The sequence below is a fragment of the Bos grunniens genome, chromosome X (assembly GCF_055505025.1).
Source record: "Bos grunniens cultivar Pamir isolate PY7600 chromosome X, Bosgru_T2T1.0, whole genome shotgun sequence".
NCBI lineage: Eukaryota > Metazoa > Chordata > Mammalia > Artiodactyla > Bovidae > Bos > Bos grunniens.
Window position 1 is genome coordinate 1,417,103 of NC_141194.1, and position 24,332 is coordinate 1,441,434.

At 47.6% G+C, this 24,332-nt stretch overlaps 3 protein-coding genes across 31 annotated transcripts in view; 2 read left to right on the forward strand and 1 right to left on the reverse strand.

The window, feature by feature from the left end:
- The window catches only part of ARSH (arylsulfatase family member H), a 66,237-nt gene that overhangs the window by 2,491 nt on the left and 39,414 nt on the right, over positions 1 to 24,332 (forward strand). The window lies entirely within an intron of this gene.
- ARSL (arylsulfatase L) lies at positions 1,160 to 23,638 on the reverse strand. Of its 18 annotated transcripts, none has more exons than XM_086386105.1 (13): positions 22,871 to 23,008; positions 17,412 to 17,746; positions 15,221 to 15,264; positions 12,194 to 12,343; positions 10,881 to 11,002; positions 9,658 to 9,780; positions 7,241 to 7,667; positions 6,507 to 6,643; positions 5,568 to 5,702; positions 4,945 to 5,107; positions 2,681 to 2,802; positions 1,785 to 2,139; positions 1,160 to 1,589 (listed from the first exon to the last, which is right to left on the reverse strand). In XM_086386105.1, exons 3-13 carry the CDS (start codon positions 15,241 to 15,243, stop codon positions 1,550 to 1,552), a joined length of 1,797 nt encoding a protein of 598 aa, XP_086242231.1. In that variant the 5' UTR covers positions 15,244 to 15,264; positions 17,412 to 17,746; positions 22,871 to 23,008; the 3' UTR covers positions 1,160 to 1,549. The 18 variants fall into 18 exon arrangements, 17 of the variants coding, with proteins under 17 accessions (XP_086242231.1, XP_086242230.1, XP_086242229.1 ...); XM_086386104.1 differs by having other exon boundaries at positions 17,412 to 17,497; positions 22,871 to 22,992; XM_086386103.1 differs by lacking the exon at positions 17,412 to 17,746 and having other exon boundaries at positions 22,871 to 23,031.
- On the forward strand, positions 15,906 to 17,389 carry LOC147339690 (uncharacterized). Its single transcript, XM_086388846.1, has 3 exons — positions 15,906 to 15,921; positions 16,151 to 16,246; positions 16,484 to 17,389. Exons 1-3 carry the CDS (start codon positions 15,906 to 15,908, stop codon positions 16,990 to 16,992), a joined length of 621 nt encoding a protein of 206 aa, XP_086244972.1. The 3' UTR covers positions 16,993 to 17,389.

A 24,332-nucleotide genomic window follows, 5' to 3' on the forward strand; every position in this document is an offset into this window, starting at 1 on the left:
CCACTTCCTTCTCCAGGGAATCTTCCCCACCCAGGGACTGAACCTGCATCTCTTACGTCTCCTGCATCGGCAGGCAGGTTTTTCACCACCACTGACACACAGAAAGCCATTTAACAACAGTTCCTCTGAATGTGCATATTAATTCCAAAAACTTAGATCTAGATTCTTTTTGCCTTTCAAAATATACTATTATATCTGAATAGCAAAAAAGAAAAAGAAAGCCATTTAATACATCGTAGTCTGTATGTGTCCATTCCAATCTCCCAGTATGTCCTGTCCACCCCTTACCCGCTGGTAAGCAAAAGTTTGTTCTCTACACCTGTGACTCTGTTTCTGTGTGTGGGTGTGTGAGTTCATCGCTCAGCTTCCTGTGTGTATATCTATCTGCTCAGTCTCTCAGCCGTGTCTGACTCTTTGCGACCCCGTGGACTGTAGCCCACCAGGCTCCTCTGTCTGTGGGATTCTCCAGGCAAGAATCCTGGAGTGGGTTGCCATTTCCTCCTCCAGGGGGTCTTCCTGACCCAGGCATCAGACCCAGGTTTCTGTTGAGTAGATAAGTTCATTTGTATATCTTAGCGTTGGAGTCTTAGACTTTATTGGAGAGTCATTACTTCCCAGTATTGTGTTGGGTTTTTGCCACACATCAACATGAGTCAGCCATAGGTATACATATATCCCCTTCGTCTTGAACTTCCCTCCCTATCCTACCCCCAGAGCGCCAGCTTTGGCTTCCTAACGTCGTACAGCAAATTCCAACTGGCTCTCTACCTTACAAAGGATAGGACATATGTCTCAAGGCTACCCTATCCGTCCATCCCACCCCGTCCTTCCCCCGCTGTGTCCGCAATTATGTCTTTTATGTCTCGTCTCCTTTTCGGCTCTGCAGTTAGGATCGTCAGGACCATCTTTCTAGATTCCACGTACGTGCATTCAGTTCAGTTCAGTCGCTCAGTCGTGTTCGAGTCTTTATGACCCTGTGGACAGCAGCACGCCAGGCCTCCTTGTCCATCACCAGCTCTGGAGTTTGCTCAAACTTAGGTCCATTGAGTCGGTGATGCCATCCAACTATCTCATCCTCTGTCGTCCCCTTCTCCTATATACATTAATATACGATATTTGTCTTTCTCAATGTCAAAACAGAAAGACAAGTACTGGATTCTTTTTTTTTAATTGATTTATCTTTTTAATTGAAGGATAATTGCTTTACAGAATTTGGTTGGCTTCTGCTAAACCTCAACATGAATCAGCCATAGGTATACATATGTCCCCTCCCTCTTGAACCTCCTTCCCATCTGCCTCCCCATCCCACCCGTCGAGGTTGTCACCGAGCCCGTTTGAGTTCCCTGAGTCATATGGCAAATTCCCATTGCTTATGTAATTTATATATGGTCGTGTAAGTTTCCAGGCTTCCCTGGTGGCTCAGCTAGTAAAGAATCCGCCTGCAACGCGGTTGGATCTCTGGGTCGGGAAGATCCCCTATAGGAGGGCTTGGCAACCCGCTCCTGTATTCTTGCCTGGAGAATCCCATGGACAGAGGAGCCTGGTGGGGCTACAGTCCATGGGGTCGCAAAGAGTCTGGCACGACGCAGCTGCAATGTGAATTTCCATGTTACTCTTCATATATCTCAGCCTTTCCTTCCCGCCACCCCACCGCCCTGCACCAACCCCAAGCCTGGATTCTAGGTGAAAGCATTCAAGCCCACACAGGCAGGCAACTTGACTTCACACCAATGTTTTATATTTGTTTGACCCCAGTGAGCCGGTTATCACAGGCGGGCTCCTACCGGGGGTCCGCGTCCCGATCGCACCAGCAGAAGGGAAACCGACCACAGCAGGGCTGCAGCCACGGCTTCCACGTGTTGTCCGCCGCGTCCAGCTGCAGCGGAACCGGGATGAGCGTCTGGCGATGGGCCACCACGGCCCGGGCCACGGTCTCCACCACCTGGTGAAACGAGGGCTCCGTGTCCGGCGTGAGGGCGTGGGCCTCGGAAGGGTCTCGGGACAGGTCGAAGAGCAGCGGTGGGGCGTGGAGGGTCACCCTGTTCCCCGAGCAGGGGCACACTATCTGCCCGTAACAGGCGCCCGCGCCGTCTGGCTGGAAGATGGGGGTTGTGAAGTGGACTTTCCACACTGCGCCCCCTGGAGGAAGCGGGAGAATTAGTGAACTTAACTGAATTAGTGGATTCAATTAGTGGACTTACTGAAGGTTAAGGATGGATGGTGGCCAGTCTTCTGAGCATGTTTGGGGTGGATGGGACAGCTGTGGGCTTCCCTAGTGGCTCAGACAGTAAAAAATCTGGCTGCAACACGGGACACCCGTGTTCGATCCCTGGGTCGGGAAGATTCCCTGGAGGAGAAGGGCATGGCAACCCACTCCAGTATTCTTGCCCAGAGAATCCCATGGACAGAGGAGCCTGGCGGGGTTGGGGGGAGCTTCACAGTCCATGGGGTCACCAAAGAGTTTGACACGACTTAGTGACTCAACAACCACGAAACCATAGGCAAGCATTCCCATCCCACCAGGGCAGGATGACTGACAGCTAAAGGATGCTCCTGGGATCGGAAGAAAAATACCACCAAGAAGGAAGTAAAGACAATCACGTGGAAATAAAAGAAAGGCGTGAGGCAGCAGCAAAGGAGAGCAGAGGCCAAGCCGGGCCCCCGCGTGCGGCGGACTCACGGTCATGCTGGTGCCACCGGGCGGCGTGCAGAAAGCTCTCGCAGTAGTGCATGAGGAACTCGTGGTCCGAGTGCCGCGCGGTCCCCTGGAGCAGGGCCAGCAGGTCCCGGCCGTCCACCACCCTGCAGGTGGGAGCGAGGGGCGCGGACTCAGGGCGGGGCCGCTGGGAGGTGGGCAAGACCCTTGAGCGAGCCCCGCCGGCAACTGGTATACCATCCGCCTGCAGGCAGGACCTTTGTTTGGAAGAGCCTGGCGGGTCCCCGCCCCCTGCTGGGGGCTGACACAAAGGTCTGCCCAGCCTTATTCTGAATGCACGGATGGGCTAATGTCTGGGAAACAGCTGCTTGGTTTTATACAGATTGGACCTTTAACTCGTCACAGAATATGTGCTGTGCATCCATAAGACCTGGAATCATTCCATAAATATATATAATAAAATACATATGCGTATATACAATATATATGGGGCTTCCCTGGTGGCTCAGCTGGTAAAGAATCCTCCTGCCGTGCAGGAGACCTGAGTTTGATCCCTGGGTTGGGAAGATGCCCTGAAGAAGGGAAAGGCTACCCACTCCAGTATCCTGGCCTGGAGAATTCCATGGGCTGTACAGTCCATGGGGTCGCAAAGAGTCGGACACGACGGAGCGACTTGCACTTCACTCAAGATATATATGGGGCTTCCCAGTTGGTGCTCATGGTAAAGAACCTCCCTGCCAATGCAGGAGGAGCAGGTTCAATCCCTGGGTCAGGAAGATCCCTCGGAGAAGGGAATGGCAACCCACTCCAGTATCCTTGCCTGGGAAATCCTATGGACAGAGGAGCCTGGCGGGCTACAGTCCATGGGGTCCCAAAGAGTGGGACACAACTGAATGACTAACACACATACACACACTACATGTATGTATATGTACATATATGTACACACACTAACAACATATATTAGTACATAAAAGCATACAATATATATCATATACACAAATATACATATATATTCTATAGGCCATATATAACACATTTACAAAATATATCAAGAAATTTACCTGTAAATGGCACAGGCTATGACCCAGAAATTCAACTTGTAGGGATTTTTACTAAAAAGATAATTACGACAGACAGTAAAATGACAAAGCCAGGTTTTGCTTTTTTTTTTTTTTTTAAGGAACAAGGCTAATGTCCACCTGTAAGAGGTTAGTTGAAAGAATACTGTAAAGCCATTAAAATTTTTGTCCCTGCATTAAGATGTCTAAATATACATAGATATGTACATGTATATCTATAGAGATATATTTAGACATATTTTATACAAATACGTAAATATATATATATATATGAATAGCCCACTCCGGTGTTCTTGCCTGGAGACAGACAGGAGCCTGGCGGCTATAGTCCATAGCATCGCAAAGAGTCAGACACAATTGAAGGGACTTAGCATGCACACATATACAAGTATATCATATATATATATAAGTATATTATATACATCTAAATACATATAGTATACAGGTATCATATAATATGGGGCTTCCTTGGTGGCTCAGACAGTAAAGACTCTGCCTGCAATGTAGGAGACTGGGGCTCGATCCGTGGGTTGGGAAGATCCCCTGGAGAAGGGCAAGGCAACCCACTCCAGTATTCCTACCTGGAAAATCCCATGGACAGAGGAGCCTGGCGGGGGACAGTACATGGGGTTGCAAAGAGTCAGACATGACTGGGAGACTAATCCTTTCACTTTCATCGTATAAATTAATTATGTATTCATCTGTATGTTAGCAAGCTTAAATTATTTTATTTTCTTTATTTTACTCCCAAATTTTCTATGATTTTGGGGGGTGCCATATTGTACTGCATGCAGGATCTTAGTTCCCTGACTAGGGATTGAACCCACAACCCCTGCATTGGAAGTATGGAGTCTCAACCACCAGACTTCCAGCGAAGTCTCTGTAATATTTAAAGTGAAAAAAAAAAAAAACCGGAAACATCAAAAGTCCCCACCAGGCTACGTGAAAAGGACTCTTGTGACGAACTGTCAGTAAATGTACTGGAGCGTTTCAGGGACCATCGTCCTTATACTCAAAAGGCTCCACTTTTAACTCAGGAGAAGGACATGTGTCCTCCGTAAAGCAAATACTGGAGGCCCTAATGATGAATGCTTTTCCAGGTACCGATCTCGTGGGTGTTTTAGGCCCGACGAAAGGGACGGTGATGTTTGATGCACATGTTGTCTCTAGGCAACACGGAGTTGTCTTCTCTGGGCCGGTCTTTACCTGTCCTGGGGCACCTGGCCGCCTGCGAGGTGCACCACGGTGGGGAAGATGTCCATCAAGCTGGTGGGCTCGTGGATCACGCGGCCGGCCGGCAGGACCCCGGGCCACCGGAATATCCCCGGGACCCGGATCCCGCCTTCCCAGCCGCCCATGCCTTTGCCTCCTGTGTTTAAACGTGAACAGGAAAGAATGTGATTCAAAATCAGGGGTTGCTTCCCTGGGTAACTAGACCCTTCTGTTCATTGCAAATCACTCTTTCTGTCCCTCTCTGTTTAAGGACATGATGACATTTAGCTCCTACACGGTCAGATTTTATTTTCCTTATTAATCTGGGTGTGGGTTTTCTACCATACTGGGGTCAGGATGTGAATGTCTCGGGAGACATTATTCTGTCCACCACTCGGGGGTCAGTATATGGACGTCTCTGGGGACATCATTCTGTCTATCAACCACGTGTCTATAAAGGATGTGGACGTCTTTGGGGACATGATTCTGTCCACCACGGTGATCATTTGAGTTCTTCTGATTTTTATGACTTTGCTTTTGTAAACTCACCTTCCAGAGGAAGGGTTGAGAATTATTGGGACGAGATGAAGACACATCCGGGAGTGCCTCACTCTCACCTTTATATATCCCATTCCAGCCACCGTATTGGTTGTTTCCAAACCGAGCCTCTAAGGATCCCCCGTGATCCGATGTAAAGTAAACGAGGGTACTGTTGGTCAACCCTTCTGTATCCAAAGTCTCAAGGATCTGACCTGCAAGGAACAGATGTGTCTGAGGCGGTCAAAACAGAAGACAGTCTTTCACCAAATTTTTGGACTGCTGCATGAAAAGGAGTCTTTAGTATGAAAGCATAGCGAGTGACCAGTAATAGAAGTGTGGTACTCTAGTCTCTGTAGTCAAAGCTGTGGTTTTTCCAGTAGTCATGTACGGATGTGAGACTCGGGCCATAAAGAAGGCTGAGCGCAAAAGAACGGATGCTTTCGAACTGTGGTGCTGGAGAAGATTCTCAGGGTTCTTTGGACTGCAAGGTCAAACCAGTCCATCCTAAAGGAAGCCAACCCTGAATATTCATTGGAAGGACTGATGCTAAAACTCCAGTCCTGTGGCCACCTGATGGGAAGAGCTGACTCACTGGAAAAGACTCTGATGCTGGGGAAAGATTGAAGGCAAAAGGAGAAAAGGGCAGCAAAGGATAAGATGATGAGGTATCATCACCAACTCAATGGGCATGAATTTGAGCAAACTCTAGGAGATGGTGACGGACAGAGGAGCCTGGAGTGATGCAGTCCGTGGGGTCGCAAAGAGTCGGACACGACTTGGAGACTGAACAATCAGAAAGCATCTTTGATCTAAGAGTCATACATCTCTTTGTATATGCCCCATTCAGCCTCCAAAAAATTTCAGGAGCAGTACAAGGGTGCATGAGACATAGGACAATGTAAAGAACACTTAAAAGTGAGGGAAAAGAAGGTTATAGAGAAGAAAGAAGAGGGGGCAGAGGTGAGTATGAAGCAGGCGTTAAAGTGTCCGCACAGCAATGAAGAAAAGCTACTCACCCACCATCCAGTCCATCTCTTCCGTGTTGTCCCCGTAAAGCCCGTGGGGACTCCTCCCGCGGAAGTTCTCCGTCGTGACAAGAGGGGTGTGGACGTGCAGAAAGGACACAAAAAGGAGGAAAGGTCCTTGCTTGTGTCTGAAAACCGATACAACACACCTGGCCTTATTTCTTGGCCACTTGTTTCAGGGGACCCGGTTGGGTTCCAGGGAACGTCACTCAGCCTCCATTTTACCAAAATGGTCTTTCTGAGCCAGAACGATTTCACCATGCGGGCTTCCCTGGTGGCTCAGTTGGTAAAGAATCTGCTTGCAACACAGGAGACCTGGGTTTGATCCCTGGGTGGGGAAGATCCCCTGGAGGAGGAAATGGCAACCCAGTCCAGTATTCTTGCCTGGAGAATCCCATAGATAAAGGAGCCTGGTGGGCTATAGTCCATGGGGTCGTAAAGCGTCAGATATGACTCAGCGACTACAGTTTCACTTTTTTTTATACTTATTAACAAGAGGGGAAGGGGGCAGCAGAGGATGAGATGGTTGGATGGCATTGCCAACGTGATGGACGTGAGTTTGAGTAAGCTCCAGGAGTTGGTGATGGACAGGGAGGCCTGGTCTGATGCAGTCCATCGGGCCCCGAAGAGTCAGACATGACTGAGTGACCGAACAACAACCTACCCATTTTGGAAGAAGGAGACTCGGAATGCGTCTTCACCCTGAAGCGCCTTTCTGCACTCACCTTTTGACGAAGGATGAGACCTCCTGGAGCATGAGTGGCGTCGTCCTCTGAGAGCGCATGGGCTGCTCTGCAATGGAGTGATTCCGCATCAGAAAGCAGTCTGCGTGCATGATCAGGGCGCCCACCAAACAGGAAGTGGCGAAGAGCAGGAGGCACACGACGGCCGACCAGATGACCAGAGTCCAGGAGGCGCCCGGTATCAGGTGGGTGAGTTTCCCGATTGTGAGTGTGAGCGTGGCCAAGGCCACGAGCTGGAAGCAGACGTCGAGTCGACTCTCCAGGACCGCACGCTTCTCGGATAGTTCCCAGCGCTCGCAGTCTGCCATCATGCTGAACGGCATTCCGTAGAAATGGTCGAAGCCGTGATTGAGCGGGTGGTGGCAGTGATCGTCGGGAGACGCACAGCTGAGACCCAAATGCCATTTTCCTGGAAAACAGGCGAAAAAAAAAAAAAAAAGTGTGCAGATGTGACAATGTTCCTTTCATCTTTTGGTGAGTGGGTATGACGTGCTTGCCGCATCGTGGGATGAGGTCAGGATGCAGGCAGCTGGGCAGGGGAAAGTGTTTGCTGTTATTTCCCAAGGAACCTGGCCAGGTTGGATCAAGGCAAGGCATTCCTGTGCCCGCGTTTCTGGTGCCCGTTAAAGCTAATCACCATCTCCATCTTCCCAGAGTCTGATCGTCCTTTGAAACACCCATGAGTTGCCTGCATCTTGCTGTTTCTCAGTCGAGAACTCCATAACTTTGCCAGCAAAGGTCCATCTAGTCAAAGCTATGGTTTTTTCAGTGGTCATGTATGGATGTGAGAGTTGGACCAGAAAGAAAGCTGAGCATCAAAGAATTGATGCTTTTGAACTGCGGTTTTGAAGAAGGCTCTTGAGAGCCCCTTGGACTGGATGGAGATCCAAGCAGTCCATCCTAAAGGAAATCAGTCCTGAGTATTCATTAGAAGGACTGATGCTGAAGCTGAGGCTCCAATATTTTGGCCACCTGATGCAAAGAACGGACTCATTTGAAAAGACCCCTGATGCTGGAAAAGACTGAAACCAGGAGAAGGGGGCAACAGAGGAGGAGATGGTTGGATGGCATCACCAACTCAATGGACACGAGTTTGAGCAAACTCTGGGAGATGGTGAAGGGCAGGGAGGCCTGGTGTGCTGCAGTCCATGGGGTCTCGAAGAGTCGGACACGACTGAGTGACTGAGCAACAGCAACAGATTAGAACTCCATGTGGGCTTGAGTGGGAACCTTACAGAGATTTTGCATGCTGTTGAAAATTTGTTACTGTCACATCTGTGATGCCTCCAATGCTGTCTTGCAGATGATTTGCAGTTATATTTTTATTTTTTTAGTTTTTATTTCATATTGGAGTATTATTAACAGAGTTCTGTTAGTTTCAGATGTAGAGCAAAGTGAATCAGTGATACATATGCACGTTCTCTCTTCTTTTTCAAAATTTTTCCTCACTTAGATTATTACAGACTATTGAGCAGAGTTCCCTGTGCTGGACAGCAGGTCCTTGCTGGTTCTCCATGTTAAACACAGCAGTGTGTCCATGTCCATCCCAGACTCCCTGACTATCCCTTCCCCCATCCTTCCCCCTGGTGACCATAAGGTTATTACAGAGTATTGAGCAGAGTTCCCTGTGCTGTCCAGCAGGTCCTTGCTGGTTCTCCATGTTAAACACAGCAGTGTGTCCATGTCCATCCCAAACTCCCACTCTGACCCCCGCCCAATTTCTAAGCTTTTAAATCATAACGTATCAGAAATTTGTAGGAAATGACAAATATCTCATTCAGCTGATATTTCTGGCACATCTACTTCGCATGAAGCAACCTGGGTAGCACCATTCCAGCACGCGTGGAGCTTTATGTCCAGTGAGAAATTCTACTGTGTTTCCCAACTATTTCATTTGCAAACTTTTTAGTTGAAGTGAAAGTGAAAGTCGCTCCGTCGTGTCCAACTCTTTGCGACCCCATGGACTATACAGTCCATGGAATCCCCCAGGCCAGAATACTGGAGTGGGTAGCCATTCCCTTCTCCGGGAGAATCTTCCCAACCCAGGGATCAAACCCAGGTCTCTCGCATTGCAGGCGGATTGTTTACCAGCTGAGCCACAAGTGAAGCCCAAGAATACTGGAGTGGGCAGCCTATCCCTTCTCCATCGGATCTTCCTAACCCGGGATCGAACCGGGGTCTCCTGTATTGCAGGCGGATTCCTTACAACTGAGCTGTCAGGGAAGCCCATAGGTGAATTAAATGTCCCTATAAAAATAATGTGCCCAATACTGTTGGGCTCCTGACTATGGTTCTTTGGATCCTGCCAACAAAATTGGGATCGTCTAAACCGAGTCCAGTATAAAAGTCTTCAGAAGAAACAAATAGTAATGTGCTTAATCCTTAGAAAGTGTACATACCTATGAGTCCAGTGGTATAGCCTTTAGCTTTCAGTATTTTTGCAAAAGTTATTTCGCTGGGCGGAAGTCCTCCAGAGACCGCTGTCCACCGAAGAACACGGAGACCTTGACTGGAAACCATACCTTTGATGAAAGGTGTTCAGAGAGACGCTACAGTCAGACATCGAGTTGTATCATCACTGCTGTTGTTAAATGTTAGTCACTCAGTCCTGTCTGAGTCTTTGTGAGCCATGGAAGTAACACAGCAGGCTCCTCTGTCTATAGGATTTTCCAGGGAAGAACACTGGAGTGGGTTGTCAGTCCCTTCTCCAGGGGATATTCCCTTCCCAGGGATTGAACGTGGGTCTCCTGCATTGCAGGCAGATTCTTTATGGTCTGAGTCCCCTACTTAATATTTTCTTTTTACCTACTTGGCTGCGCTGGGTATTAGGAGGGCCCACAGGATCTGTTAACTGTGTGTGTGAACTCCTAGTTTCTGCATGTGGGGGTCTCAGTTTTGTGAGCAAGGATTGAACTCAGGGCCCCTGCGTTGGGTGCACAGTCAGCCACTGCACCACCAGGGAAGTCTCTACCTTTATTATTTCAACTCAGAGTATTTGGTGGAAATCTCCACGACTCAATATGCGATGGAAAATTTAACCTTCCAACATGAGTTGACCTCATGGGCTTTATTTCTCTGCATTTTCACCCAGTATAGTTTCTTTAAAAAAAATTTTTTTTTTTTTTATGTCTGTTTTATTTTTTGGCTACTCTGGGTCTTCATGGCTGACTTTGGGCTTTTCTCTAGTTATGGCAACTTTGTCTTTAATGGAGACAACTGTTTCAGTTTGTGGGTGAAAGGCGCTCAGTCGTGTCCCAGTCTCTGCGACCACACGGACTGTAGAGTCCATGGGATTCTCCAGGCCAGAACTGCTGGAGTGGGTAGCCCTGCCCTTCTCCAGGGGAATCTCCCCAACCCAGGGACCGAACCCAGGTCTCTTGCATTGGAGGCAGATTCTTTACCGTCTGAGCCACCAGGAAAGCCCTTGAAATGTGTGGTTAAATATGGTTAAGATAGGATGTTGTATATTATGTGACTTTGACCACAATTAAATAAAAACACTTAAAGAAAAATACAGGGGGACTTGGAGCATTCTCCCGACCCTGTACCGAACAATTCATGCCTGAAGAGTTACAGAGAGCGTGTTCCTGTGCAGTGTGGTTAGACAGACGGAAGGACCAACCTGATCGTAGTGGGTATCTGCCCGTTAAAAATGCCGCCCTACTCGGGGTGCACAAAGGGGCAGCGGCCAGATGCTGGGTGAGCCTCACGCCATCCGCCGCCAGGCGGTCGATGTTTGGAGTCCTGAGGAAGGAAACATTAACTCTCTTAATCCTCAGCAAACCAACACATGGCTTGTTTTCCTTTCCGTAAGGCAGAGTGACATCCTACTTGATAGAAAACCTGGCAATTACCAGTGAATAACTCCCTGATTTCCTGTGCGGGCTCATTCAATCATGTCCAACTCTTTGTGACCCCGGGGACTGTAGCCCGCCAGGAGATGACTGGAGCGACTTAGCATGATACTACGTATAAAATAGGTAACTAGTCAGAACCTACAGTACAGCATGGAGAACTCTGCTCAGTGCTCCATGGTGACCTAAATGGGAAAGAAAATGCCAAAAGAGCGTGGATACAGGTATACGTATGCTGATTCACTTTGCTCTACAGCAGAAACTAATACAACATCATAAAGCAACTATACTCCGTTGAAAATTAATAACAACAAAGAAAAAAACAGGGCTAAACTTCAAATGTCTTCTGAACCATCAAAGAAACATCAACTGCAAAATTGTTTATCAATGTTTGGCCACACCCTGCTACCCGCAGGGTCTTAGTTCCCAGAGCGGGAATCGAACCCGGGTCCCTTGCATTGGAAGGCAGAGTCTTAACCACTGGCCACCAGGGAAATCCCATCCAACTGCATTGTTTATCAAAAGCTTCCACATTGTACTGCTGAGGCTGAGATGGACTCAACAGAACATCCAGAATTGAGAGTCCAGGGTGACTCCTCACTTAGGACTCTCAGTCTTTTTTAATTTAAATTTTTTTATATGGGTGTATCATTGATTCACCGTATTACATTAGTCTCTGGTGTACAGTAGAGTGATTCAGCTATTCTACACCTTTGAGCCGGCCTGAGTGCAGACGTGGGAAGAACGCAAGACTGAAGTGTCTTTAGTGGCTCAGTCGTGTCTGACTCTTTGCGACCCCACGGACTGTAGCCCACCAGGCTCCTCTGTCCATGGGATTCTCCAGGCAAGAATACTGGAGTGAGTTGCCAAGCCCTCCCCCCAGGGATCTTCCCGACACAGGGATCGAACCCGCATTTCCTGCATTGGCAGGCAAACTCCTTACCACTGAGCCACCTGGAAAGCCCCACACAATACAAAGAATGGATGTGACACAGCTCTGTTCAAGTTTGAATTGCCGACACCAAAGGTCAGATGGCTTATCGTGGACCTCTGCACCCATAAGCCGTTCTCGCGTCCTTGCCTGATGGTGGTGTTGCCATAGCAACCGACGTCTCCAATGCCGAGATCGTCCGCCATCAGAAGGAGGATGTTTGGCCGGGGACCAGGTGGAGGGCCGCAGGCTGAGGGTTTCGCACCCAGAAGCACAGCGAGTGCGAGAGCCAGCCAGCTCCTGAAAGACAAGGACCAGACAAGGCTGCGTGCGGGGTTCCATCTAAGTACACAGCCTCTGTGAGCCGGAAAGCTGGGGGCACTCGTTCAGGGGACTCTGAGAGGGGCATCCCCTTACAGGAGAGTTTGAATACATCTCTTAGGCATTTGAATCCTTTTTCTTCTTTTTAAACCTGTATGTTATATTACATTAAATATAACATATTAATTAAATGTATATTATATATATTATATATATATATATATAATCATCCCATTTCAGAAGAGTTTGAATACAGCTCTTAGGCACTTGATTCTATTTTCTTCTTTTTAAAACTGTACATTACATTAAATATATATTAATTAATTGTATATTATATTTTATTATATATAATATATATATTATCATCCCATTTCAGAAGAGTTTGAATACATCTCTCTGGCATTTGATTCTTTTTTCTTCTTTTTAAAAAATGCTATATTATATTAGATATAACATATATTAATTAAATATATATTCAGAGAAGGCAATGCCACCCCAGTCCAGTACTCTTGCCTGGAAAATCCCATGGACAGAGGAGCCTGGTAGGCTGCAGTCCATGGGGTCGGTAAGAGTCGGACACGACTGAGCGACTTCCCTTTCACTTTTCCCTTTCACGCATTGGAGAAGGAAATATTATACTTTCTTAAATATAATATATATATTATCATCCCATTTCAGAAGAGTTTGAATACATCTCTCAGGCATTCAATATTTTTTCTTCTTTTTTTAGTTAAATATATATTATATTAAATATAATATATATGCTATCATCCCATTTCAGATGAAAACATCTTTTAGGCATTTTCTTTTTGTTCAAAGCAACTCGTACTTTTTTTAGATATTAGCATTGAATTTCAGAAGAGGTTGGTTACGTGTCTTAAGCATTTGATTTTTCTTCTTTTTTTTTTCTCTTTGCGACCCCATGAACTATACAGTCCATGGAATTCTCCAAGCCAGAATACTGGAGTGGGTAGCTGTTTCCTTCTCCAGGGGATCTTCCCAACCCAGGGATCGAACCCAGGTCTCCCGCATTGCAGGCACATTCTTTACCCGCTGAGCCACAAGGGAAGCCCAATAATACTGGAGTGGGTAGCTGTTCCCTTCCCCAGGGGCTCTTCCCGACCCAGGAATCGAACTGGGGTCTCCTGCATTGCAGCTGGATTCTTTACCAGCTGAGCCACCAGGGAAGCCCTAAATATATATTATATTAAATTATCATCCCATTTCAGAAGAGTTTGGATACATCTCTTAGGCATTTTCTTTTTTGTTAAAAGAAACTCATACTTTTTTTTTTTAATATTAGTTTCGAATTTCAGAAGAGCCTGAATACATGTCTTAAGCATTTGATTTTTCTTTTTTTTTAGTTAAAATGACTCACACTTTTTTTTTTTAATATTATCATCCCATTTCAGAAGAATTTGAATACATCCTTTAGGCATTTGATTTTTTTTTTCCTTTTTTAGTTTAAAAAAAACTCACACTTTGTTAATATTATGATCTCATTTCAGAAGAGCCTGAGTATACCGCTTAGGCATTTAATTTTTTTCTTTTTTAGTGAAAGACAACTCACACTTTTTAAAATGTATATTATCATCCCATTTCACAAGAGTTTGAATATATCTCTTAGGCATTTGACTTTTTTTTCCTTTCTTTCTTTTTTTTTTTTTTTAGTTAAAAACAACTCACACTCTTAAAAAGAAAAATTATCATCCCATTTCATAAAAGTTTGCAAACCTCTCTTAGGCATTTTTTTCCTTTTTTTTTTTTGAGTTAAAAACACTCATACTCTTTTTTATTTGTTTAAATATTATCAACCTATTTCAGATTTCAGATAGTTAAAAATAACTCACACTTTAAAAATATATATTATCATCCCATTTCAGAAGAGTTTGAATACATCTCTTGTGGCTCAAATACATTCCCTTGTGACTCAGCTGGTAAAGAATCCGCCTGCAATTCCGGAGACCTGGGTTCGATCCCTGGGTTGGGAAGATCCCCTGGAGAAGGGAAAGGCCACCCACTCCAGTATTCTGGCCTGGAGAATTCCATGGACTGTATACTCCATGGGGTTGCAAAGAGTCGGACACGACTGAGCGACTTTCACTTTCACAGGCATTTGATTTTTTTTTTTTAGTTAAAACAACTCACACTTTTAAAATATACAGTATCAATACCATTTCAGAAGAGTTTGAATACATCTCATGTAGGCATTTGAATTTTTTGTTTTTGTCTTTTTTTTTTCTTCCCAGGCAGTCCAGCAGTTAAGATTTTGCCTTCCAATGCAGGGAGGACAGGTTTGATCCCTGATCGGGAAGCTAAGAAGGATATGGCAACCCACTCCAGTGTTCTTGCCTGGAGAATCCCAGGGACGGCGGAGCCTGGTGGGCTGCCGTCCATGGGGTCGCACAGAGTCGGACACGACTGAAGTGACTCAGCAGCAGCAGCAGCCGGAAGCTGAGGTCCTACATGCCTGGGGGCCAAAAACCCAAAACATAAAGCAGAAGCAGTGCTGTCGCACATTTATTAACATGCACTCAGCTGCTCAGTCGCGTCCGACTCTTTGCAACCCGGGGACTGTAGCCCACCAGGCTCCTCTGCCCATGGGATTCTCCAGGCAGGAATACTGGAGTGGGTTGCCATGCCTCCAGGGGATCTTCCCCACCCAGGGATCAAACCCAGGTCTCCTGCATCGCAGGCAAATTCTTTACCATCTGAGCCCCCAGGGAACTCCAAGGGGCATTGATCAGTGACTAACTGAGAAAGACCACTTTACTATCAAGGGATTCTGAAAAACTGACCGGAAGAGACGCAGGGGCAGACAGAGAAGATGACCGATCGCCCACAGCCCTGTCTTACCAAGAGTGTTCCAGACGTAACATGGCCTCTCTTCCTTGTATTTCCTGTAAGAAATAAAGAGGTGTGTACTAACATGGGGAGTAGAAACAGAACTATTGATAATGCAGTATGTAATATAATAATAATGCTGTAAGTAATACAACGGCTCAGTGGTTAAAAAAATAAAAAAAGAAAGAAAGAATCTGCCTGCAGTGCAGGGCATGTGGGTTCAATCCCTGGGTCGGGAAGATCCCCTGGAGGAGGAAAGAGTCGGACACGACTGAGCACACAGGCAGTCCTGTGAGGCCAGTCAGCTTCGGACACTGAGTTGCCCTAAGGCAACGGGGGCAATCCTGTGAGGCAGAGCATAGGGCACTCTTGTATACTCAAGAGTTTCAACAACAAGAGGGAAAAATTTGATTCTCCCAATACCCTGCGAAAGTTACTAAAAACCCACAAAGGATGGCTTTTCCTGGAATTTCCTAGCAATCGAGTAGTTAAGACTCTGTACTTCCAGTGCAAAGGGCGTGGGTTCAATTCGTGGTTGGAGAAACTAACATCCCGCATGCTGGCCAGTGTGGCCAAAACAAGAACAGCAACAAAAAAAGCAAACAGGGGCTTCCCTGGTGGCTCGGCGGTAAAGAATCCACCTGCCAAAGCAGGGGACGCCGGTTCCATCCCTGGGTTGGGAAGATCCCTCTTGCGGATGAACAGGGAAGCCTGTGAGTCACAAATACTGAAGTCTGTGAGCCCTAGAGCCTGTGATCTAGGATACGGCAAAGAAGACACAGCACAGCCATAAGTAGTAAAGCAATTAATCTGGAAACAAAGAACCAAAGCAGTGCTCTTCCCTACAGAAGAAGCTTTACAGACACTGGACCCTGTCTCCAGAATGCAGAACGTGGACTTCGTTAGATGTAGCTTAGGACAGAGGGGGTGATTGCTTTTGAGACCCCAAAACAAACCGCATTTTCTCCCTTGCGGTGAAACTCCCCGAGGTGTTCTGGATTCAGGCGTGGCTGCTGGAAACCTGGTTCGGTCCAGATGGACCTTGAGGCTCACATATGGAGCCTCAAGGAAGCAAGGTTCTCCCTGGTGGCTCAGTAGTTAAAGAACCCACCTGGTAATGAGGAGACACAGGTTCGATCGCTGGGTCAGGAAGATCCCCTGGAGGAGGAAATGGCAACCATCTGCAGTCTTCTCGCCTGAAGAATCCCACAGACAGAGGAGCCTGGCCTGGCTACAGTCCACGAGGTCCCAGGCGTCGGACCTGACTCAGAGAGTGAACGACAACAGCTGGCAAAGCTGCGTTTCCCCCGAAGGTTCTAGAATCCTCGGACCTCACCCAGGTTGTGGTTTACCGGTCCTGTTTACACAAACTCCGGGACGAAGCGGATGTTCCAGTCCTGCGGCAGGCTGGTGGCCTGTTGTTTGACAAGGTCCTGGATGCCCTCGAGGTAGGTCCTTGGATCAGATGGGGCCAGTGTGCAAACAACGTGAGTGCTCACTCTGTCCTACTCCAGTCTCTGCAACCCCACAGACTGCAGCCCACCGAGCTCCTCCGTCCCTGGGATTCTCCAGGCAAGAATACTGCTCTGGGTGGCCGTGCCCTCCTCCAAGGGGATCTTCCCGACCCAGGGATTGAACCCAGGACGCCTGCGTCTCTTGCCCTGCAGGCAGGTTGGTTACCACTGAGCCTCCTGGCAAGCCTGTCCGAGCAATATCCTTGGGGCCAGACTGCAGGAAGTAGGCTAGAGTGGGTATGTCCTGGGTGGAACTCTCCTTCATCTTGACCAGGAAAAAATAAACCAGCTGGTTTGGGGTTTCTACCTTTTGTGTCTGAGTCCTGATGTGACTCGAAAAAAAAAAAAAAAGAATGTAAGGCCTTTCCCAGTGGCCCAGTTGTAAAGAATCCACCTGCCGGAGAGGGAGACACGGGTTCTCTAGTCCAGGAAGATCCCAGGTGCCGAGGAGCAGCAACTAACTGAGCTGGTGCTCTTGAGGCCAGGAGCTGCAGCTGCAGAAGCTTGGAGCCCATGCTGGGCAACAAGACAAACCACTGCAGTGAGAAGCCTGAAGACCACAGCTAGAGAGGAGCCCCTGCTCGGTGGCACTAGAGAAAACTCCTTGAGCAGTAATGAAGACCCATCACAGTCCAATCAATAAATAACATTTTCAAAAAAAAAAAAAGTATACAAACGTGTACCCCCACCTCCGGTGGTCCAGTGGTTAGGATTCCATGCTGCTAATTCTGGGTCCAGTTTCAATCCCTGGTCAGGGACCGAAGATCCTGCGAGACTTGAGGTGTGAGCAAAAAAAAAAAAGAAAAAGAGAGGAAAAAAAAAAAAGTAGAACACGTGTTTATCAAGAACGTGATAATTAATATTTTGGGCTTTTCTGCCAAGGTGGTCTTGTCGCTGCCACTTCTTTCTGCCGTTGCAGCGGGACGTGGCCCTCGACCATCCAGACAGCTGAGCTTGTCCGTCAATAAAACTGGATTTCCAAAGACAGGCTGAGTTGGTGGAAGGCACCAGAGGTTTATGATCCCTGACATAAAGGAAGCAGGATAAAGGAAGATGCAAAATGAAGTGATAAGACATCGATACGACATGATCTCTAATACATATTTTTTATTTTTAATTCTGGTGAAAGTGAAAGTCGCTCAGTCGTGTCCGACTCTTTGCGACCCCATGGACTATACATAAGTCCCTGGAATTCTCCAGGCCAGAACACTTTAGTGGGTAGGCTTTCCCTTCTCCAGGGGAATCTTCCCAATCCAGAGATAGAACCCAGGTCTCCCGCATTGCAGGCGGATTCTTTAGCAGCTGAGATACCAGGGAAGCCCAAGAATACTGGAGTAGGTAGCTTATCCCTTCTCCAGGTCATCTTCCCACCCCAGGGATCGAACCCAGGTCTCCTGCATTGCAGGTGGATTATTTACCAGCTGAGCCATCAGGGAAGCCCTGATTGCCTTTGAATTGTGGTAAACACACACTAATTAAAAATAAAAAAGATTTGTATGGAAGAGCATGTCATATCAATATGAAATCCCTTCCCAGGAGGCACTAGTAGTAAAGAAACCGCCTGCCAATGCAGGAGACCTGAGTTCCATCCCTGGCTCGGGACGATCCCCTGGAGGAGGAAACGGCAACCCTCTCCAGGATTCTTGCCTGCAGAATCCCACGGACAAGAGGAGCCTGGCGGGGCTACAGTGCATGAAGTTGGAAAAAGAGTCGGACAGGACCTGGAGACTAAACAGCAAGAAGCAGACATCTCAGAATTTCCCGTCTCCATCGTTACACGCAGAGCACCGTGGCAGTGAGCACAACTATACACCCTTGTGCAGACGTCCCCACTGCCCACATTCGGAACTAGTTCATCTCCGCAGACCGAGACTCTGTCCCCATTAACCACCCTCTTGCCCACCCCGCTCCCCCAGCCCATGGAGCCCACCCTCCTGCTTTCTGTCTCCATGAATCGGACGAGTCTAGGCTGCTTATATCCATGTTGCTGCTGCTGCTAAGTCGCTTCAGTCGTGTCCGACTCTGTGCGACCCCATAGACGGCAGCCCACCGGGCTTCCCCGTCCCTGGGATTCTCCAGGCAAGAACACTGGAGTGGGTTGCCATTTCCTTCTCCAAAGCATGAAGGTGAAAAATGAAAGTGAAGTTGCTCAGCCGTGTCCGACTCTTCGAGACCCCATGGACTGCAGCCCACCAGGCTCCTCCGTCCATGGGATTTTCCAGGCAAGAGTACTGGACTGTACAATATTTGTCCTTTCCTGTCCAGCGTATCTCACATAGCCAAATGTCCTCATGGTTCGCCCACGTTGTAGCCTGCGTCAGAATCCCGAGACATGGCTAAATGGTATTCGGTTCTGTGGATGGACCACGTCATCTACATATGCAATATTTTGTTATTGCTTAGTTGCTCAGTCGTGTCCCACACTTTGCGACCCTGTAGGGGCCGAAGCCTGCTAAGCTCCTCTGCGCATGGGATTCTCCAGGCAAGAATCCTAGAGTGGGTTGCCATTTCTTTCTCCAGGGGATCTTCCAGACCCAGGGATCAAACCTGGGTCTCCTGCATTGGCAGGTGGATTCTTTACCGCTGAGCCACCAGGGAAGCCCATATATCCAGTATTTTTTTTTTTTTAATGAAAAAGGTTTCATGGAAACTTATTTACTATATGTAACATAGACAACCAACGGGAATTTGCTGTATGGCTCAGGAAACTCAAACAGGGGCTCTGTGTTCAACCTAGAGGGCTGGGATGGGGAGGGAGATAGGAGGGAGTTTCAAAAGGGAAGGGACATATGTATACCTATGCCTGATTCATGTTGAGGTTTGACAGAAAACAGCAAATTTCTGTAAAGCAATCATTCTTCAATAAAAAATAAATTAAAAAAAAGAGAGACAGCGTCAGGATAGCACGTGGTATGCTACTATCTGTAGCAAACAACAGTAAGAAAAGGGAAGTGTTGCATTGGTAGCTCAGTTGTGTCTGACTCTTTGCGACCCTGTGGACTGTAGCCCACCAGGCTCCCCTGTCCCTGGGATTCTCCAGGCAAGAACACTGGAGTGGGTTGCCACTTCCTCTTCCGTGAAAAGGGAGGAACACGTTTATTTGTTTGTCCACAACCTAATCTGGTGACAAGAGATGCTTTGTACAGATGAGTGGCAATCATGTCCCTTGGTGCGAGGATCACTCCTTGGGCTAACCTTCTACTTCTTTCCCTGGATACCCAATAAAGACGGAGTGTCACCAAGTGACTGGGTGACATTATGTGCAATGAAAATGCTGGTCCCTGGCAGCCTCTTTGTGGCCATGAGGAACCATAAAGCCACGCTGCTAAGTCACGTCAGTCATGTCCAACTCTGTGTGACCCCACAGACGGCAGCCCACCAGGCTCCCCCGTCCCTGGGATTCTCCAGGCAAGAACACTGGAGAGGGTTGCCATTTCCTTCTCCAATGCACGAAAGTGAAAAGTGAAAGTGAAGTCGCCCAGTCAACTCTTAGCGACCCCATGGACTGCAGCCCACCAGGCTCCTCCATCCTTGCGACCCTCCAGGCAAGAGGACTGGAGTGGGGTGCCACTGCCTTCTCCGATAAAGACATGAGGGAAGCCCAATTTTGGCTCTTGGGGGAGTCAGTGACCCTTGACATGGCATGGCTTTTGCAGTGACCCTGAGCTCTGCTTATGAGTGGACAGATTGGCTTATGTGGCCTGTGTGGTGGGGTGGGCTTCTGAGCTGGGGGCATCGTCCTTCTCCCAGCTGAGCTGTCCCGGGGGGAACCGGAAGATGTTTACGGAGGCAACCTCACACTTTGTAGGTGAATACGTTCCAGAGGTAATACCAGGGTCAAAGTTATTAAGCGACTAGACCTTAATTGTTCTGAACACACAAAAAACCATGGAGACTATGCTACGCTAGAGCAGTGTTGGCTCACACTATCGCTGTTGATGCAAACATAGTGCAACACAGATCAGAGCAGATCAGTCGATCAGTCGTGTCCGACTCTTTGCGACCCCATGAATCGCAGCACGCCAGGCCTCCTTGTCCATCACCAACTCCCGGAGACTCACGTCCATCAAGTCAGTGACGCCATCAAGTCATCTCATCCTCTGTCGTCCCCTTCTCCTCCTGCCCCCAATCCCTCCCAGCATCAGAGTCTTTTCCCATGAGTCAACTCTTTGCATGAGGTGGCCAAAGTACTGGACTTTCAGCTTTAGCAGCATTCCTTCTAAAGAAATCCCAGGGCTGATCTCCTTCAGAATGGACTGGTTGGATCTCCTTGCAGTCCAAGGGACTCTCAAGAGTCTTCTCCAACACCACAGTTCAAAAGCATCAATTCTTCAGCGCTCAGCCTTCTTCACAGTCCAACTCTCACATCCATACATGACCACTGGAAAAACCATAGCCTTGACTAGACGAACCTTTGTTGGCAAAGTAATGTCTCTGCTTTTGAATATGCTATCTAGGTTGGTCATAACTTTCCTTCCAAGGAGTAAGCGTCTTTTAATTTCATGGCTGCAGTCACCATCTGCAGTGATTTTGGAGCCCAGAAAAATAAAGTCTGACACTGTTTCCACTGTTTCCCCATCTATTTCCCATGAAGTGGTGGGACTGGATGCCATGATCTTTGTTTTCTGAATGTTGGGCTTTAAGCCAACTTTTACACTCTCCACTTTCACTTTCATCAAGAGGCTTTTGAGTTCCTCTTCACTTTCTGCCATAAGGGTGGTGTCATCTGCATATCTGAGGTTATTGATATTTCTCCCGGCAATCTTGATTCCAGTTTGTGTTTCTTCCAGTCCAGCGTTTCTCATGATGTACTCTGCATATAAGTTAAATAAGCAGGGTGACAATATACAGCCTTGACGAACTCCTTTTCCTATTTGGAACCAGTCTGTTGTTCCATGTCCAGTTCTAACTGTTGCTTCCTGACCTGCATACCAATTTCTCAAGAGGCAGATCAGGTGGTCTGGTATTCCCATCTCTTTCAGAATTTTCCACAGTTTATTGTGATCCACACAGTCAAAGGCTTTGGCATAGTCAATAAAGCAGAAATAGATGTTTTCCTGGAACTCTCTTGCTTTTTCCATGATCCAGTGGATGTTGGTAATTTGATCTCTGGTTCCTCTGCCTTTTCTAAAACCAGCTTGAACATCAGGAAGTTCACGGTTCACATATTGCTGAAGCCTGGCTTGGAGAATTTTGAGCAATACTTTACTAGCATGTAAGATGAGTGCAATTGTGCAGTAGTTTGAGCATTCTTTGGCATAGCCTTTCTTTGGCATTGGAATGAAAACTGACCTTTTCCAGTCCTGTGGCCACTGCTGAGTTTTCCAAATGTGCTGGCATATTGAGTGCAGCACTTTCACAGCATCATCTTTCAGGATTTGGAATAGCTCAACTGGAATTCCATCACCTCCACTAGCTTTTGTGTGTATCAAACTGTCCCCTTTGTACACGGCAGACTCTCACAATGTTATCTGCTATTTATATCTCCATTAAAAAAAAAAAGATACAGAAAAAGAGAAAGACAGCCCTTCAGTGAAGTAATACCTATAATTTAGTCTTTGATGCGCTTCCAGGGCAGAAGGAATTGCAAGCCCCTGGCTTTCTGGCCACCCTCCAGAGCCCGGGCAGCACGCTTCGCTTCTCCACTACGCTCCGGGCTCCGTTCCCAGACCCGCTTCGGTTTTGAATCTCAGCATCTCTTCAGTGCTCAGTCCCCTGTGCTCCGAAATCTCTTAGCATCTGAGATCTACTTTGCAGAGCATTCCTCTGTTCGCGACCCCGTGGACTGTAGCCCACCAGACTCCTCTGCCCATGGAGTTCTCCAGGCAATGATTCTGGACTGGGTTGCCATGCCCTCCTCCAGGGGATCTTCCCGACCCAGGGATCTAACCCAGGTCTGGCAGAATCTTTACCGTCTGAGCCACCAGGGAAGCCCTCTCTTTCGCTATTTAATTCTGCAGTCCTTCCAGAAACCCCGCCTGGAGGCAACATCTGACATGGATATCTTTGTTTTCTTTTTTCTTTTTAAGAAAATTTGCCTGCCAAGTACAGCCAGACTCCGGAGGGGTGCCAGGCAGCCACGTGTGGGCTGAGGGTCACCAGCCTGGCTGGCTGCTGCTTGGAGAACAAATTAAGAAAAGCGGGTTACCTGCAAGACAGTCTCGGAGCCCGGGCAGCTGAGGTCAGTGGGCAGCGGAGACGTGATCTCAGGCTCTGACCCCGGGAGGTCCGTGCGGTCCACGCATGTGCGGCTGATTCACTCTCCGGAGTAACAGTAGTCCCGCCTCAACCAAGTTAGGCTGTGCGCGTAATCAGCAAATCTTACGCTCTGCAAAATAGCACAGAAGATCAGTCGGGAGGGCCTGTCGTCCGTCCTTTTTTTTTTTTTTTTGCCTGTCGAACAGAAAATCTTCTGTGCTCCTTGAGAAGATGGTAACGCTTGCCAAGGGATCTCCGACAGCTGCAAACACTGAGCCTTTTCATTCACAAGTAGGGCTGGACCGCGTCTGGCACATCGCTCAAGACACAGGGGGCGTTTGCTGGGCCCTGTCCCAAAGCAGGGAGGCGGTTGCCTTGAAATGCCCCCTTGCACAAGTCCTGAAATGTCGTGTGCTTTCCCTCAAGACAGAGGACGGCTCCAAGGAGGCTTTAACTCCTTCTGTGCGTGCGAACAACGCTTGATCACCTGAAACGAAAACGTTGTTGCTGAGCCCTGAAACACGCGGGGATTCTGGGCCTCCGGACAAGAGGATCTCAATTCCCGGGGCAGTGATGAGGCTTGACCGCTCAGAGCTTTTCTTTGTCAAAGGTTTATTCAAGTATACAAGAGACAGACAAAGCTTCTGTCACAGACATCAGAAAGGGGCAGAAGGAGTGCCCCTACCCTTTGCTGGTTTTTAGCAAGCCATTCTATGTCTCTTAGAAAGCTATTAATCAGATAAGAGAGACACCTCAAAGCTGAAGAGGAGTTTCATCACACCGCTCTCCCACAATATGCATTTTTGAGATAGCTTAGCACAGGGTGTGGTATCCCTTAGCCACAAAACAATTGACACCAGAACTGGTTTGTTGAGCTATTATCAGCCCAAGGTTTGAGAAAAGAAAAAAAAAAGTCTTAGGTGGAATCATTTTGAAGAAAGGCAAATCTCAAAGCAAAGGCATAGTTTCATTCGAATATCTTAAGAAAAACATTTCCATAAGAAAAATGCATTGCTTAGCTCAAGGTTGGAGAAAAGTTAAGTTCCGGTGGAACCAGGTGTCGGCATGGCAACAGAGAATTTTAAGAGAAACCTCCTTTTAATTTTGTATAGAGAAGGAAGAAAAAATCTGACACTTGAACTTTGTCTCCTCCTGCCCCTTAAGGGAGAGATAAAAAGTGTCTGACACTTGCAGCCTCTTTCCTCCCTTTGGAGACCCCTGGCCTGTTACCCTCTCAATAGCATGACCATCTGTGTAAACTGCTTTTCAGCATCATGCCTTTTTTTTTTCCTTTTCTGTTGGCTAGGGGAAACATTTTTCCATACGGTGGCAGAACATCCATTTCTTTTTTTAAATTAATTTTTATTGGAGTAGAGTTGCTTGACCACGCTGGGTTAGTTTCTGCTCTACAG

Excerpts from the sequence above, each read along its gene's own strand:
- ARSL (XM_086386103.1), bottom strand. The coding sequence starts at position 15,243 with ATGTTACGTCTGGAACACTCTTG. Across the intron at positions 12,344-15,220 it reads TTACGTCTGGAACACTCTTG|GAGCTGGCTGGCTCTCGCAC; the intron begins GTAAGACAGGGC and ends CTTGTCTTTCAG. Across the intron at positions 6,644-7,240 it reads GTCTCATCCTTCGTCAAAAG|ACACAAGCAAGGACCTTTCC; the intron begins GTGAGTGCAGAA and ends ATCGGTTTTCAG.
- LOC147339690 (XM_086388846.1), top strand. Across the intron at positions 16,247-16,483 it reads AACCTGGTTCGGTCCAGATG|GAACGACAACAGCTGGCAAA; the intron begins GACCTTGAGGCT and ends GACTCAGAGAGT.